The following is an 18,111-nucleotide window of genomic DNA, read 5'->3' on the forward strand; positions in this document are numbered from 1 at the left end:
ATAGTGCCATTGAGACTCCAAACTATTGAAACATTAAAACTCCACTTGTTAGAAACATCCCTATAGATTCTACACTGATCATTTACATTACAAAGTGTATTCACCTTAAAAGGGAACAGTCATAGGTTAGTTAATATGACTCTAGCTGATACCATCGAGACAGCTATATAATGCTGCTACTTTGAGTGCCTTATATGGGTTTCTACTAAACATCTGTCATTTTGCACTTTGCACGTCAACTCTGTTTAGACACAACAGTGACACTCGTAGGTCAAAGATCGCCACACAATGTGAGATAAAGTGTATAATGAAGAGCTTTGAATGCACACAAGCTGAGTGATCTATCTATGTCAAAGTTTAAAATTCACTTAAAGATGACTGCGTTCACGACATGCATAAAACTTAAAGTCATAATTTCAGATGGAGGGCAGGCCTGTAATCACTATGGACAATTTTCTGTTATGATAAAAAAATATTCAATCATATTTGAATTGTTTAATGTTTGAATAATGCCTTACTTTTTATTACTACAGTGGTACCTCCCTAACTGCGGAAACATCGAACGTTTTGCCAGTTTTTGTTTCACATGGTTAGACTGAGTAATTACAAAGATTTGAACAAAAATCAATGTCATTTTTAAGGCAAATTCTGCTACAAAATTCAGACCTGCCCTCCACCTCAGTGTTAAACTAAGGACAGTATAGACTATTGTACTGCGAGGTGAACCCAACATATTGTGTGTGTGGTGTGGAGGGAGTCGTTAGAGCTGCAGAGTGACCACTACAAGCTCGGATCCAAAAATGTTCACAGACTGAGGATAAAGAAAAATGTAGTTTATAAACTGTCCATGTCTTCATAGTTCACTTCATGACTTGATTTCGATGACTTTGATGAACGGGAGAGGTTTGTTGGATGAGGTTGTTGGCTTAATCGGTTTGCTGGAAAGAAGAAAAACATGAAATTAGTTAAGGTTGTGCAAGTAATCTTGTCATCAGCGCAACAATTAGCTACGTTTACACAAAAACACCGTTAAACCATTATGAAAGTTTATAGGCCTTGTCTGAAATTAGGTTGGCTGGTTAATATTTACCTATAGACGATCTGTGGGTTGCGCTCTGCCGACAAGTAGGAATTTGACCTTTGACTTCCCAGGAAATAGTCCACCTGGTCATGCATCTCTCGGTTCTACACAAAAAAAAGGCAAGAATGAGACCACATGCACAAAGTGAGCGATGGGAAAATTCACTGAACCCATGAATAACAGAGGAATTTCGATGCTTTTTATTATTACAGGTGAACAATGTAACTTTTCTAGATCAGCCACCTGCTTGTACCTAATATCATGTGTTACTTAGACTGGAATGTTCTATAGGTTGGTATTAAACATATCTAGTTTGTTCAATACCCCAGGTCAAGTTACAGGGTGGATTTTTAGCAAGTTAGACAAGTTTAATGCCGTACTGTGGAGTGCAATAGCATCTTCTGGGAGACAAGCAGATCCAACTAGCTGAAACGCTACATAATGAACACATTTGTCTCGGTACTGAATATTCCCAAAATGTTCCAAGTATTACAAGGGCATCGGATCAGAAAAAAAATGTATCGACTATCATGATTTCAAATGTAAATAGGCAGTCATTATATATGTAATGACAGAAAGCAAAATACTCACTTCAGCCTCCAAAAATGCGACCTTCTCCTCCAGCTCTTTGATGACACGGTCCCGTTCCTGGATCACCATGCGTGAGTTTTGGAGCTATAGACAAACACAAAGCCAGCCATAAGCTCAACGCAAATATATACAGAATATATATATTTACACATAGAGGGACGTGTTTGCGTTCAGAAGCTTTTCACGAGGGCCTCACCTGTTCAATCATGTGTCTGACTTTCCTCTGCTGGCTCTTCAACATGTCGTCCAGATGGTGGATCTTCTCTTTCAGAACTGCCACCTCCTTCTCCAACTGCTCAGTCCTAAAATACACACCAGTTTAGCAAGTGTTTTTTTTTTATGTAGAGAAGGCTATGGTGGTGTATTATTGAGAGCTTGAGAACAAAGTACATTTGAACAAGTGATATTATTTAAAGCTTCGACGCATTTCTCTTTTTTTTTTTAAACAAATGTTAGCACGACACTAAACTTTCCAATCATAAATATATGCTCTTATATTATTTCAGTATAAATGTTTCCTTAAATGAGTGTCTAGATTAAATACTGGTTTTATTATTGATACCTTTTTTCACATTTTTATATTGCAAATTGTTGGGCACAAGAATAAAGCAAAATTGGTGACTTAAAGATGCAGATTTACTCAAAAATGGTGCATGAAACCAAACACGACATCAGTTTAAGGACATAAAAAACAATATGAAATGAGAGACATCTTAAAATCTACCCTAAATAGAAACCATAATAAATGTATTACATAAGGTCACTAATGCCACCACAGCCTTCAGTCTATACCCCAAGCGCTTGAATGGGTTGAATGCTTTTTGTGAACTGACCTTTGCCCGTCTTTATGCCCCCCCTCCTCTCTTATCCGGCGTAACTCGAGCAGTTCTTCCTCTCTGCTGCGAATCGCCTCCCTCAAGGTGGAGCTCTCCTGCTCCATTCCTCCCAGAAGCCTTTGCAGTTCATCAATTCGTTTGTCTTTTTCCTCTCCGGCCTCCTCTGCGCTCTTTAACTTATCTTCCTGGTGACTTAAACGCTCTTTCAACTGGTTACCTTCAGCCTGGAGGAAAAAAAGTGATAGTGTGGTTAGTGTGGCTTATGGGATTAGTAGACCTAATTATTAATTATGATATGCATTCCAACTATTATGAAAATGGTAATACAATCGCAGCTGTACCCGGGATGCCCTTAACTGTCAGCTACTGTAGACATGCAACGTCAAATAGTGCAGTGTTTTTCAAACTGCGGTACGCCTCCCAGTTCTTGTGTTTGTTTAATTTAAGTCAATTCGATTCTAATTTTTGTCCTTTAGTTTTATCAAAGTAGAAATACTCAAGTCATCCTTCAATCTTATTTCAGAATTGTTTTAGATCTGGCTTAGTTCTGGCGGTACTTGGAAGGCGAAACATTTTAATAGAGGTTACTTGGTAAGAATTAGAGCAATTTTGGGTTTTGACTGCTGGATTTGGTCATAGGATCTGGCAACTCAATTATAACATGATGTAAACGCTTTTGAAATGATTTTAACATGTTTACTGTCTGGGGACACAAATGGTATGAACATGAAATATTTAATAGCATAATTGCATTTGTCAAGTTTTTAGGGAAAATACAAAAAATAAACCTCCTGTGTGAATAACATGAGGGGTGGTCTGTTCTGTGTGTGCGTGTTTTTTGTTAAACATTTCTGATTAGATAAGAACAGAGACAATGACACCTAAACATGCAGCCGAGTCTTGAGAGTAGAATTCTATAAAAACTGGCCATAAATTCACTTCAGTATTTATTCTGTGAGGCTGTGTTATATTACTTTTCAGTGCATTTTACCTGTAGTCTCTCTTTTTCCTCTTGGTGCTTTTTCTCTGCCTCCTGGAGTTGTGCATAAAGCCGTTTGCTCACTTCCCTCAGTTTGGCTCTCTCAGCTTCATCCTCCATTTCCTAATAAGAAAAAGCACATTGATACTTTGTGAGTTACGTAATCTTTAAAAGTTGTTTCATAGAGAGAAGTCTTTTGGGTTTGTCCCAGCACAACAGGCGTGTCCACGTGCGTCAGAGCAGTTGGATGAAAACCATATTTATTTTTCCCTTTAACAATAAAACAACACTATTTAAAATGACTCACATTAAAAGCTATAATTAGTGCCAGCCAGACCATACGCTGTCTTGTCATGTCTGTTTTGATGTTGTAAATCGTAGTAGCTGGTGTAAGTGGGTGGATCTCACGCACCAACAAAACCATTACAGATCTATGGCTGTGCTGGAATGTGATGAACAATGGGTCCTGAACATAATAGAGAACAGCCCAAAGAGGACGGATTGTGCAGCGGCAGCATTTCTTGCACACCCTCGGGAAAGCTTGTTTTGTTCACATACTTGATAAACTGACTCCAGGTTGCAAACTGAACACCTGATAAGTACAAGTGAAAGGGAATGCTTAAGAGAACACACTGTTTAGGACAAATGTAAATACTGCTGACATACATTCAGAACTGGTACACTTATGTAAGAGAGCGTTCACACATGCACATACGCTGCATCAAAATCAAAATGTGGGCTAAATTAAGTCTAAACACTAAACCTGAACTAGTCCAGGACTAAACAAGGACTAGAATGAGATCAAACCAAATCATGATCTGAACTAAACGTAGGTTAAAACTAAGACAGGAGTGAACGCACCGCAAGTTGCTACATCAATGTTGAACTAAACCCAAAATTTAACCTAGACCATGACTAAATCAGGACTAGAACTGGACCAAACCAAGTCTACATCAGGACTAAACCAGGATCGTTAGATTTAAAGTGCTTACCTGTGCATCATTTTTAGTGTCTGCCTTAGGTGCAGGTGAGGTGTTCTTTTTAAAGGGAGTCCTCCATCCGTTTGTCTGGACACAAGAAAAGGAGGAAACAGGTGAATAAAGAGAAATATTTCATTTAATTTTGCTTTTATTTTAAAACACAAGAAATGATCTGCATTCTTTAACAAATAACCATCTCCGTTCTTGGCCTAGTCTATGTCTATTCAGAGAGGAAGATGACAACGAAATTTAACTCCCACATGTTCAAAAGGATAGAATTACTAGCCCTGTGTTTAGAGCTGGAGAGGATAAATGCAGGAAATTCCAGGTAGTGTACAGGATGTTAAAGTTAACAATAGTAAAATAACAATAAAAGGATAACAGGACAAAAAGCCTTACCTTGTTTTTGGCGGCCATCTGCTCCCTCAGTGTCTTCAGGCTGTATCGCACCTGTTTGGTAAAAAAAAGAGTTAGAAATTGCTCTTTTCTTCTGATAATAATACTGTTATTTTGTCCTAATATATTAGACAATACTCAAGTAAATAGTACAAAACATTCTTACCAAACTGTCTGAAATACTAGAACTAAACAACAGCAAGAGTAAAAATGGTCCAGTGATAATAGCTGAAGGGTCTATCACTGAGAAATGAAAATGCAACCCAAACTTATAAGAGCTGAGAAAATAAGGGCGGAGGCTTTGGGAGAGGAGAGCTCCAAATGATTTACACAATGCACAAACAGTGTCTGCAGCTCTGAGGTAAGACCCCGAGAATGTTCACGTCCAAACTGACCTCCTGAATCTGAGAGACTTCATCAGACAACATCTGCAGACTCTGCTGGTGCTTCTGCTGCTCCTGACGACGAGCTTCAAGATAAACCTGCAATAGAACGAGGAACATGTTAAAGCAATATATTTTACAAAGGTACACTGTGTCACTTTCCTGCTGGAAGTGGAGATTTTATTGCTTTGCCTGGAAAGTTCTGCAGTGTTTTGTTTTTTTAACATGTATCTTGCATGTCTGTGTAATCCCTCAGTCGTCCAGGCCCAGTTGACAGATTTAACTTTGACGTTTAATGTATCTTGCATTTATTTATTTACAAAATCATGCATTCTTTCAGTGAACTGGGTTGTCTCTCCACAGATTTGCCCTGTAACTTGGCCTTATAGAAGTTTATCAAATCAAATAGGATGGGTTGTTTGTTTTCAGAATCAGAAAATGTACTGCTTTTTTCAGTGCATCAAATTCACAAACCGGGAATGTGCTGATCCATCAATTAAAAAAGCTTTTATCCTGAACATCAATGTGCTTCTCACCTTAATGACTTCCACCTGCTCCTCTTTAGACTTGACAGGTTCAGGGGTCAACGGTGCCTTTTCATTCGAAGGTTGCACCAACGCAAAAGCTCGCCCGACTGGCTGCAGAATAAACAGAAGAAACGTTTTAGATAAAAATCACCAGACAATAAGTGAAAGGCAGTGATACCACAAAACCAACATTGCCACAGAAAAGAGACTGCTTCCTCTGCCGTCTCCAGAGAATATGACATAATGGTTTTGAGATAATCATCAGTGCTTCAGATAAAGTAAACTCTAATGCTGTACTGAACTTTGCAGTGTGAACGTTGAAATTAGCAAATCAGATGGGGCATGGGGTTCTTGTATTTTGTTTTCCATCCATCTGTATTTAGTCAATGTTTTGTTTTGTACTCAAACCTTCTTCTTCTATGCCTGCCCTTTATTTCATCATATTTGTTTCTTAATACAAAATGATATTACTATTACTACCTAACATCCAAGAATTAAATAACAATTCTTTAAACATAATTTGCAAATCAATCGTGTTTTTTTGTTGTTTTTTTTCTCCAAATTATATCACTATAAACATCTGGTGCCTCTTTCGTAAGTAGTGGACAGGCCCAGAGCAGAGATCCAGAGGGCGGGCTGAGCGCAGAGTGGTTATGTAACTGCACTGTCTCCTGGTGGTCCTTTTTTGGAGCTGTGATTCGACAGAACAATGGTTGCCTTGAGACACACTGTGATGCAGAGGGTAAATGGAAACTAAAAGCTGCGGTGCCTTACTTGGGTCAAAGAATTAGCCATGCAGGAATGTGGCAGTGTTAGTGGTTTCTTTACAACCATAACGTTAATTATTTAGACAATTTCAAACTAATCCACACACGTTTTTGTTTTTTTTTCATGGTTAGTGTAAAAGTTGAATGGGATTTAAAAGGTTACTTTGACTACAACCTCTACTGCTTACAAGTATTTTTACAACTTTTTCTGCAACAACACTACTAGAGCTACTCCTCCTCCTCCTACTACTACTACTACCACTATTACTGCTACTGCTACTGAAACAGATGGAATAACCTTATTAGACAAACTTTATTGATCCATAAAGATAATTACTTCTGTTAAATACAAAAAGTTCAAATGTAGGAGCAACAAAACATATAGTACGCAACTTTCAAAATACATAGGCATTTACTGAGTTGCCGTGATAAGACAGAAGACTCGTAAGTAACTGGCCATGCACGCCGCTATACCATGGAATTACAACTTTTTCATACAGTTTTAGTTTCAATCTTGCGCCTATAACCCACCAGACTCTAGGTAATCCATAAACCTTAACCTATTTTGAGCGACAGGAAGTCCATACCTTGTCTCGCTGGTGTTCTCCTGGCTGAGTTTGGTCGTGTAGCGTGAGCCTCAGTCCTCTACAACGGTCCTGTAAAAGTAAAAGAACGACTCAGAATGAAAATAAAACCACAAAGAGACCGTTATGTGATGGAGGGTCTGGGCTATTTCTGAGGAGGAGAGATTGAGTCATGGAGTAGAGTAGTTTCCCTTTTTTTTTTTTTTCAAACCAACACACAGACACACGCACACACACACACGCACGCACACAGAAATAGTTTGGATGAAATGCGTGCCGGTGCGGACGTCACTGGGACATAGGCGGAAACTCTCCAGCCAATTTAGAAGAGTCTGGGTTTCTGGGAAAGAAAATCGAAACAAGATGGGGGAAGACCGTGGTGATAAGAGTTTAGATAAGACTACACACAAAAAAGCCAAAACAAAACATATATAACAACGTGAGGGGTGAACAAGCAGAAGTGCAGTTACTCAAGTAGTAGTAGTAAGAAAAAATGTCTGTTTGTGGAGCAGTTTGGACGTAATATCTATTTATGAATGACAAAACTAATTACATAATAGAAGAAATCGTATTTGATGGTAAGAAGCCACAAATCATCGCTACTCATCAACATTCTCACAGGGTAGAAACCAATTATTTTACACAAGTGCCTACTGTTTGCAGAGCCCACCTCATACTGCCCCCAAACTGTTTGCGTCAGCAGCGAGGGAGTTGATGTAACAGGAAAAGTCTGGACTGGGAGTACGTGTCTCTGAACTGGGGCCCCTATAGTACACGTAAAGAGTAATGCCAGAACATTATATAACAACACATCCAGATCTGTTTACTTTTCCAGCAGCATCCTGGAGTCCTCTGTATCTGAGCAGACAGATAAACGCACATTACAACTTATTAGTGATGTATTACACAGGCCTTGTTTGTCAATGGGTAATGTTGACTGTACTAGATATTTGCCAAAGAATTTCAGTGACATTGCGAGTTTGGTATGTGTCGTTGAGTTGGTTGAATAAATTCAGCCATGCGTAGTAACAAGTCATTGTCAATAGGCGGGAGGTGGCGTTAAAGGTCCATTATGTAACTTTTCCAGTGGAGCATCTGCCATCTGCTTATCTCCATAAAGATATTTTTGCGTTGCTTTAACAGTTTCGTATGACATTAAACGTATCAGTCGCTATAGAGACAAGCAAGTGACACGTTAGATCTGTGGAGAGGCTAAAATATCATGATGTATACAGGAAATTATCACCTGATGACATCAAGAAGTGGTAATGGATTTAATACACAACGAAATATGATGACTTTTACATTTATAACAAGCCTAAAATCTCCAATATATATCATGTTTATATAATGTAATTGATATAATTTATATTCTGCTTTGATGGAGATTAAATCCAGACTCAAACCGGTTCTGTTTATGTGTTTATTCTGCACTCTTTTAATTTTATAATGATTATTTACGTTTTGATTTGTTGTATTGTGATTTAAATGTATTTCTTATCCAGTAAAGCACTTTCAATTACTTTACGTACTATGCTATACACACAAACTTGCCTTGCCTATAATCTCAACCCATTAAACTCAAAGCAGATGATATGGGTGGGGTTTATTGTGGTAGAAATATAAGAAGCCGATTTGTGGCAAAATTTATTACAAGATGTTGAGTTTCGGGTTATGTATAGAGACACAGATGCATTTTCAGTCTTATGTTTACCATGGGTGGAGCCTGAAGTAATTACACGGGTCGGATCATTGGAGTATAGTGTGTGCACAGTTGCTGCGAAACTAATAAATGTTTATGGTACAACACATTAGCTCGGCGTACCCTGGATCAAACTTATATCAACAAACGCAGCCATTTGTGTAATAGAGTAACAGTATAACAGAGCCAGGCGTGGTTATCAAAGTATTTATTTTCAATCTGACCCGCTGCTTTTGTGTTAGGAAGTGCACAAACATTGGAAAAAGACACTAGGGGGTCACTGGAAATAGTGCATTGTAGTTGGGGTCTTATTATAATAAACAGAAGTGAGTCTATTGAAGATCGACATGCTTTCCTATCAGATTACTGACACCTGAAAGGACTCTAATCGGCAGGAACCGGAGGACAGAAGACGGGTTGTTACTAAGGAATTCATCATTATACAACCCTACAAAGGCTAATCTGTGGTCTTTAAACTGTTTAAATCACCTTTAGAGATATCCTGTAATGCAAAACTGTGAGATAAAAATATTGGAATATACGATTGAGCCTTCAAGAGTCGACTTGTTTCAGTACTTATGCTAGAGGTGTCACGGTGCAAGTATGGATGGGAAAATAACCAATACTTTGTGATAATTGCCAACATGTTTGATTGTGCAGCCAAAAGCTACTTATGCAAAACGTTAAATTGAAGATTTATTTAGTTTTTCCATCTATTTTTCTTCACTTCACAAAAAAATGCATGACTTAGATCTTTCTGTTCAGGCATAACTCTTGGTTGGAGACACTTGCTCTTTACTTTGTATGACTAGACTTTTCTCACCTCACATAATCTCAAAAAACAAGATTATTATTTGCGTTTGATTATATAATTTTTACTATTTGAAGAGTGCAATGTAAACATGTCCTGGGCACTAGCACAAAGGAGCCATGGGATGTGCTTACACGGGTGACGCTCGTACGCACGTAGACACGGACCAAAAACATAATCAGTCGGAACATACAACAGAGAGAAACCTGAGACAACACAAACAGAGCCAGGGATAGAACCTGAATAGGCACAAAGCATCGCTGCAATGACCAGGCTCAAAGACTGAAGAGGAGGGACAAAGTGCAAGAACATCATCTGTGCTCCACTCTTCACAAACATTTTATATAACTGCATGTACTCTCTGTCTAATGAAGTCTATATTACGCTTGTCACGATAATCACTATGTCAACTTATCATTCAATATATGAAAGCTGAAACAATACTTTTTGGGGCCAGTATTTATCCCGTGTACTTTTTCTTTGCACCACTGAGACATTTTTGGTTATTTTTTGGCTACATGATAAGAAATACATCATAAAAGGTTTAATTAATAACTTCTATGACATTACAGATGCAAACTAGTACTAGTGCTGTTGATTTTTACTAATATTGTACATTTAGAGTAGTGTTTTGTTGTATAAATGCTCTTGGCTTTTTGTGTCAGTGGCATAAGTTTGTTTCAGTGTTATCGTTTATCGTCTATATTTACTTCAGCAATATAGTGAACTTAAAAATGTGTTAACACGACAGGTCTAGTTTATAGGACCAGAGAAAATGTAAAAAAAAGTGTTGGTCTTGTCACTTCTACAGCCATTACTTGTGCTGGTTGCTATCAATATCATTATGACCACTTTTATTCAAGTGAATGCTTAGGTAAAAGTAAAAGTGTGTAAAACTGACTCAGAACATTTGAAGAGCTACTGAGCTACTGTAGGAGTTGATAAAGAGCAGATGGGACCCAGCAGTTCGGATAAACCACCTCCAGATTCCTTTGAAGGTATGTGCTGTACTTTAATCACTCGTTCCTCCTCCTCGTCTCTCTCTGTCTCTCTCTCTACCCCCCTCCTCCCTCTCTCTCTGTCTGTCTCCCTCTCAGACCTGGAGCACAGATGCTGCTCCTGTCGCACCTGCCTGTGGCCCAACAATCCCCAGAATAAAGCTTTAGTCGACAGGTGCAAGATGGTACAGACTAAATCACAGAGACCCAGGCTGGTGTAAGGTTTCAATAATACCAGAGAGTACACTAAATCCAGTGTTTGTACTTTTTCATGTGGTATGTAAAGGTCTTACATGCAGGAATCATGAAATTGTAAGTGGTTCTGCAGTTTTATGTACACAATTTATACAACGCAGAGTCAAATCTTCTCAAGTTTAGGCATACCGTAAATTTCGGATTATAAGCCGCTACTTTTTTTCCACGCTTTGAACCCTGCGGCTTTTACAGCAGTGCGGCTTATATATGGAATTTTACTGGATAACGGCCCCTGGGGGGCGCTCTCTAGCTGTAAACGTAAAAGTGAGACAGACGTGGGGAAAGATTCTGCTCTGAAGAATTCACTAGTTTTGATTTTGAACGATCATTTTGCGCATCATGAAATGGATATGATGCAGTTTTTAAGATAAAGAAACAGAAAGGAAACAGAGCAGGGGTCGGCCTTTAACACGCAAAGAGCCATTTGGACCCACTTTCCACATAAAATAAAACACTGGGAGCCGCAAATACTTTTTGACATCTAAAATGAAGATAACACTGTATAATAACAATAATGTAACGGAATAATGTAGGTTTTACTTTCACGGACAAGCCTTCTACACGTGGCAGATAAATATGGCAAAAACAACTTAAGTGCATTAAAAAAATACAACTCACCAAACCGCTGCATCATGCATCGCGCTGATTATGTGATTATGTCTACTCTACTCCGCAGTTTCTTTAAAAAAACAACAACAAAAAAACTCGTAGCGTATCGTTTAATCCCAGGTGCTTATTCTCCATGTGCCTAAGCAGTTTTGAAGGTTTCATTGCCGTATTTGCTTTTCCCGTATGTTACGCAGAGCGGACTCTGTGCGTGAGAGTCACCTGTAGCGACAAACCCAGATTTTAAGTAGGCATTGTCTGTTAAATTTATCTTTCTTTTTCTTGGAGGTCGTAGTCTCCTCTTCTGGCTCCTCAGTTGTCCTTTTCCCCTTTGTTAAAAAGATCTCCAAAGACTTTTGTTTTGGCTCATTTTCACTCGCTTGTGGCTCTACTTTTGTGCGTCGTGTCTGATGTGTTATACGTGATACGTCACCGCGGAGACAAGAGCAGATAATATACTTGCTACTACATCAAATAGATTTCTGTGGCGATTTCCAGCAGGATTTTCATGATTCATCTACGGACGAGCTTATTAGTGTGTCATTAGGGACGGGCCAAAGTTGCTCCTGACCCCTGTGCGCACAGCGTCTGAAAATCAGGGCTCTTTACGCAGGACTGTGAGCTGTGTCTGTGTTAGTTCCCAAGCCACGCAGAGCCGCAGTATAAGGCTGAAAGAGGCGCATACGGCTCCGGAGCCGCGAGTTGCCGACCCCTGAAATAGAGCCACTGCACGTGAGCTCGACATCAATGAATCCAACTTGGTCAATGTAAAAAGACGACAAAAGTTTTCAGAGGAAATAAAAGCAGATTTTCCGTGCTGGTGCAGCTTTATTTTCTAAACCTGCAGATGTGTTCATCCCGTGTTGTTGTCGTGTTGGTTCCAATTTTCAGGCACAGTTTTAAAAAAGCGTGTCAGTGCACCGTCTTTCTGTGTAAATATCTCATGTTACAATATGAAAACCTGCGGCTTTTATTCAGGTGCGGCTTATATATGTACAAAATTGATTTTCTCTTCAAATTTAGCTGGTGCGGCTTATATCAAGGTGCGCTCTGTAGTCCGAAATTTACGGTAGTTCTTATTTAAATGTAGTTTATTCCTGATTTGGACATGAAAAACTCTTGGTTTAGTTCTGGTTTAGTCCCGACTGAGTCCATTTTACACTTGATTGCCTGGTTTAGAATCCATATTGACTTTAGTAAGCACTAGTTTATTCCTGGTTTCGACCTGGTTTAGTTAATAATAAGAAAGGCAAATATGCTCTGCGGTGTTACTTGATGTGAAAAGCTACAATCTTTACAAACTTTAAATACATCCTTGTTGGAAAGCTGGGAACTACTTGCTTCTTTTATTCACAGGCAATAATTTTTAAAGCCATTTAAAACACAATTCAACCATTATTATTATTATTATCATTTCAAAACAAATCTATTCTAACTGCACGGGATTGAAAATGAGCTGTTTTTCAATTACTATATAACACTGGTATTCAGACTGAGCTGTGGGAACGACTGGACTATATTGTTTACACACAATGCAGATGCTTCAACAATTTAACAATTAAGATTCCAATATAAACCAGTTCTAATTCTCACCAAAGTCATTTCCATTGGGTTATATATAAAACAATGTGAAGCATGTTGCAGAGTCACTTCTCAAACACGGTAAACACAATAGTGGCAAATGCCTCTTTGTCGGAATTTTGGCTCGAGTTTTCCAGTCTAAGCAAAGGGCGCGGATGATGGTAAGTCTATGAAGAATACAATGCATAATACAGTAAATTGCTGATTGAATTAAGTCTTAACCACAACGTACTGATTTAAAGGTACCGTGTGTATCTTTAATGATTAAAAGTGCACACCTGTTGTCTCCATGGAGATGTTCCTGGTTTGCCTCGAATAAACATATCTATTTTGCATTTATTCAATTACAAAACTTGGCCTGGTGGAGTCGTCTACATACATCCATGAAGATCATACTGCGGAACATTCCCTGCAAAGTAATAGCACCCGTTTGAGTGCCCTTCACCAGAAATGTGACAAAATGCTCCTTTAATGTCATGCTCAAGATGCTAATTAATTGACGCAAAGAAGAAATAAGCAAGAGTTGTGCTTTCCTGATGCTAAATTCACCTTTTTTCAAATGTATGATGTAATTTTGTGTATTTCATCCACTTCTATTCATATATTCTAAAGTCATTGCCCATAACTGCACAGACACAACAGTGACAGATGCCGATGTCTGACTTTCTGGCTTGACTTTTCCCGTCTAAACAAACCCGAGAACATTCAAACCCAGGTGTGAAGCGTGCTCGTTCCCGTCAGAGAAACCTTTACCATACGCAGTGACGCAACAGTCTAGAAACAGCCATTTTACTCATTTACTCTGCACATTTTCCTCGCATGATGTTGCTGTTTATGTCACCTCTATGGATTTCACATGAAAGTTTGACGTAGAAAACCAGATGGAGGTACAAGTAACAACACACACCTCCGCAGTGAGTCGCGTGTTTTCAAAATGCCATTTATTTTGGCTTTCTCCCAGGAACTGATGTCATCCTCACAAATGCTGGAAAGAGAATGTATGAAGTCATGCAATAATGAGAAATCTAAAGGCTCAGAGCAAAACTGCAGTATAAGGAGAGTCACTAAGCTATAAAGAGGTATGGCTCATTTTACAGTAATGCTATGACAACATCTTATGGAAAAAAACTATTTATGTCGGTCTAAGAAGCAGGATTTGGTGTTTCTGAGAGTGCTGCAACTAATAGTCATTTTAGTTTAGTTTAGACTTGGTTTAGACCTGGTTTAGTCCTGGTTTAGTCCTGGATTAGACCTGGTGAAGACCCTAAAACCACATCACACTGTTTAAAAGAGAATTATTATTTATGCCTGAAATCTGTGTGTAGTAAAGTCTGTGTTTTGTCCAAGTAACAAGTGTCCAGTTAGAATTAATCAATGAGTTGCTGCAGCCCTATTTTTAACTTTATTACTTTCTATATTTGAATATTTAAATGATACAGTGTGAACCTCTGACCTAAACCGCTATCACATATGCAAATAAAAGGGGCGAGTCTTATTTGCCTATTGTATGAAACTTCAAAAAGACTTGAGTGTTGCGTGCCAAGGTTTGACGTATGACTATATAAATTGTACAGCAAATATCATTAGACTGTTTATAGCTTCGTGACACATTCTTAATCTATATTTCACAGTAAAGTCAGTACATATCAGCTTAACTTTTGACCCTTTGGCAGTTACAAAGTGTATTTTATGTCTAGACTAAAGTGTGAGTTTACAGTTGAACAAAGCTGCATAGGTAACCCAGGTGATAAGAGGAAAGTGTCATGTTTCTTCATAACCTTGTAAAACGCAGGTCGCGCGTTTGCTTACGCAGAACAAAGATAATGATTAAACTACAGGGAACCCACAGAGCGATATCCGTCTGAAAAGAGGTTAATATCTGGCAGACTTGTCACGTACAGTGTCAGAGTTATGATAATTGTAGCTTAGTGACAGTAAATAGACGTTTACATTTTATGATTTATTTTTATTTTACGAGTAACTTATTGTATTCTTTGTTCACTTTCCATTTTAGTTCAACTGTGAAGAAGCATTATGTAACTTTTTCTGATGGAGTGTCTGCCACATGCTTGTCTCCATGGAGTTGTTAAACTTATCTATCCCAATACAGTCCAACTTTATTTATAGAGCACTTTAAAAACAGCACAGTCAACCCAAGTGCTTTATTTTTAATTCCAGGCAAATGCAATGACATATCCATGGAGACGAGCAGGTATTATTGTTTACATTTCCAAATACTTTCCATAAACTCATGCAAAACCACACTGCACTATTTAAATTTTAACTTTGCTTAATAAACTAATATGGTTAAACTAGATTTTTTCTGGTCTAGTTTGCACAAATTTCTGCTTCTAAATAGCTGCTTCTAACAATTACTGAGACAACTATAATCAGGATTAAGGCCAAATCCATTAATCTTGACATCCTGCTGTTCATTGTACTTTAGGAGTTTGGATGTGTCACAGTGATGTTCCTAAGCTTCCACATAATGAGACCCGAGCACCTGCGACAGCCGCCCATGTTCCTACACTAGTGTCCATCTGAGCGCAGAGCTAATGCCGTAAATACTATAAGGCCAGGACTTAATAGTAACACCTCAATTGGAGCTAAAGAGGGCATTCTGGGTGAAAGGATGCTGCAAATGGAGCCTGGAGTGGAGTATAAAGGTAAAAAAACACAGGCAATGCATTGGATGTTGGTGAAGAAATGAGAAACGTGATACAAAAAAGGGTAAAATTGACAACATAGATACACAGTTTAGCTTAATTTATGTCCCCAAAATGACTAAGGAACAACTATATATATATATACAGCCTATAACAAAGGCTGTATACAGTTGCAATTGGAAGTCTATTCATTCAAGCATGGTTAAGATTAAGAAGCCAAAAAACAGCCAAACTGACTCCTAATCTCAAAGCAGGTAAGAAATTCTTAGAGTTATGCTGCAAGGTGATAATTACATACAGCATTTTAAGCCATTTTGTTTGATGTAAGCTCAATTCACATGTGAGTTTCAATCCATTCAATTCAATCGCTTTAAACCAGTTCATAATGGATGGATATGGGGTTAAAACACACTTAAACAACACAACAAACTGATGATAAAACATAGAATATCATCAAATAGAAACACATTGCCTTTAGCTAACAGTAATTCATCATGCTCCAGAGGGAAAATCTAAAAAAAAAAGACAAACTTACCACATACTCCTGGTTCCGGATGTCCTCAAAAGTGCACAAACTTCTGCTCACCCCGTTCATGTTTAGAGGTTTTGAATGAGTAAATACCATTAACAAATAAATAAATAAATAAATAAACTTCTAAATAGCTTCTTTTACGGTGTGAGAGCGAGCCTTTACGCACGCACCGGAGCCGCTCTTTTGGATTCCTCTGTGCGCTCGCTCGTGCCTACACGTATCTCAGCTCACTTTCTCATGACGTCAGCGCGCAGACACGCCCACCCTGCGCTCACAAAAAGCCAAATAGGGAACTGAACTGGGGAAACTTGTAGAAAGGAGACAATGGCAGCAGTAAAAGGGAGCGTAGGGAGCGTGGGCGTCATCATAAGTAGAAACTATAAAGCAGGTGTTATTATTAGAGCTGAGGTCCTTAAAGGTTTTGGAGGTGTGAAAGTTTTAAGAAGTCTATAATCATTGCATGAAATAAATTTGATCATAGTTAGATCAATTTACCTTTGAATTATTCATGGAGAAGTTTAGCTCTTGACTGCAACAGCGTATCAGCTATCTCTGCTCTCAAAGAAGGATTTAAATGGATGTTCTTAAGAGTAAAATGTTTAGCTTGCCTATTTGGGTATTTTGTTTTTGGGTTTTTTTCCATAACAGTTAGAGGTCCTATATTATTATTATTATTATTATTATTATTATTATTATTATTATTATTATTATTATTATTATTATTATTATTATTATTATTAGTATTAGTATTAGTATTAGTATTATTATGGCTATTATTATGACTATTATTATGGCTATTATTATGGCTATTATTATGGCTATTATTATGGCTATTATTATCATCTCCAAAGCTCAAATGCCCTGTTCCACCTTGTGATGTCATGCAGCAGTAGTTTTCAAGTTAACAGCTCCTTTTATCTTTAGTTCAATAGAAATGTGAAATTTCCGGGCTGAAATCGTACAGATGATTCCAGTGAAGTGTATCGAGTTAAAAAAAACACACGCCCCCATACATACACACACACACACACACACACACACACACAGTGAAGCAGTTCCTGTATTAGCACATGGCATCACAAGGCGGAATGCAGTGTTTTCTGTTTGAGAGAAGAACTGTGCAGGATTTGTGTGTTAAACGTGTGAATGAAACAAAACACAACTCCAGGTCTGTTTGTGATCAGAAAACAGCCAAATATAGACCTGAGTTTAGGATAGACCAATTTGCTTTGCGTAAAATTTTTCTTTGGAATATGAATAAGTAAATGACTCATTTTATGCAAACAAAACTTTCGATTTTTCAACTCAGCTAATAACCGGAAAAGTGTGAGGATATGACATTTTGTATCACGCAAGAACAACTTCATTTAGTTACTCCAGCTCTTCCCATAAAGAATTCCCATTTCCAGTAAAGGAAAACTTGCATTGTTACCGAATGTCTTGTCTGGAGGCTGGAGTTATTCTTATATTGTATCTATTGCACTTTGACAATGCTCCTGCAGAAACCATGAGTAAGCACTGGACGACTTGTTCCCTGAGAGGACACTGCCTGATCCGCACTGCACAATGCTCTAATTGGATAAGACTTAGTTGGCATTAATGGCTGTGACAGAGCCAAACTCCAAGACACAAACAAGAGATCACATTACACAAATGTCAATCTGCTGACACGGCTGTGCATGCTATGACCAGGAACAAAATTAGGGCTAAACAAGGACTTAACCAGGGCTGTAACTGTTCTAAACCAGGACTAAACTAGAGGTGAAAGAGAAGAGTGCAGAATTAACCTTTCAGTCGTATGCACAGCTAAACAGAACCTGAATTTAAACATTGTCA

The 18,111-nt window shown here is 38.3% G+C and overlaps 1 protein-coding gene across 1 annotated transcript; it reads right to left on the bottom strand.

Annotated features, from left to right (window-relative positions):
- Nucleotides 1–518: 518 nt before the first annotated feature.
- On the bottom strand, nt 519–16,499 carry tuft1a (tuftelin 1a). The gene is made up of 12 exons (XM_033980939.2): nt 16,279–16,499; nt 7,128–7,196; nt 5,783–5,884; nt 5,259–5,345; nt 4,867–4,917; nt 4,480–4,554; nt 3,500–3,610; nt 2,506–2,732; nt 1,869–1,974; nt 1,673–1,756; nt 1,091–1,185; nt 519–938 (listed from the first exon to the last, which is right to left on the bottom strand). Exons 1-12 carry the CDS (start codon nt 16,366–16,368, stop codon nt 866–868), a joined length of 1,170 nt encoding a protein of 389 aa, XP_033836830.1. The 5' UTR covers nt 16,369–16,499; the 3' UTR covers nt 519–865.
- Between the last annotated feature and the right edge of the window lie 1,612 nt (nt 16,500–18,111).

This window comes from Periophthalmus magnuspinnatus, chromosome 16, assembly GCF_009829125.3.
Source record: "Periophthalmus magnuspinnatus isolate fPerMag1 chromosome 16, fPerMag1.2.pri, whole genome shotgun sequence".
NCBI lineage: Eukaryota > Metazoa > Chordata > Actinopteri > Gobiiformes > Gobiidae > Periophthalmus > Periophthalmus magnuspinnatus.

What these genes read in the sequence shown, in the direction of transcription:
- tuft1a (XM_033980939.2), bottom strand. Translation starts at nt 16,368, where the DNA reads ATGGTATTTACTCATTCAAAACCTCTAAACATGAACGGGGTGAGCAGA. An exon ending in GGGCATAAAGACGGGCAAAG is followed by an intron (nt 1,975 to 2,505) that starts GTCAGTTCACAA and finishes TGTGTATTTTAG; the next exon opens with GACTGAGCAGTTGGAGAAGG. An exon ending in TCAGACACATGATTGAACAG is followed by an intron (nt 1,757 to 1,868) that starts GTGAGGCCCTCG and finishes GTTTGTCTATAG; the next exon opens with CTCCAAAACTCACGCATGGT.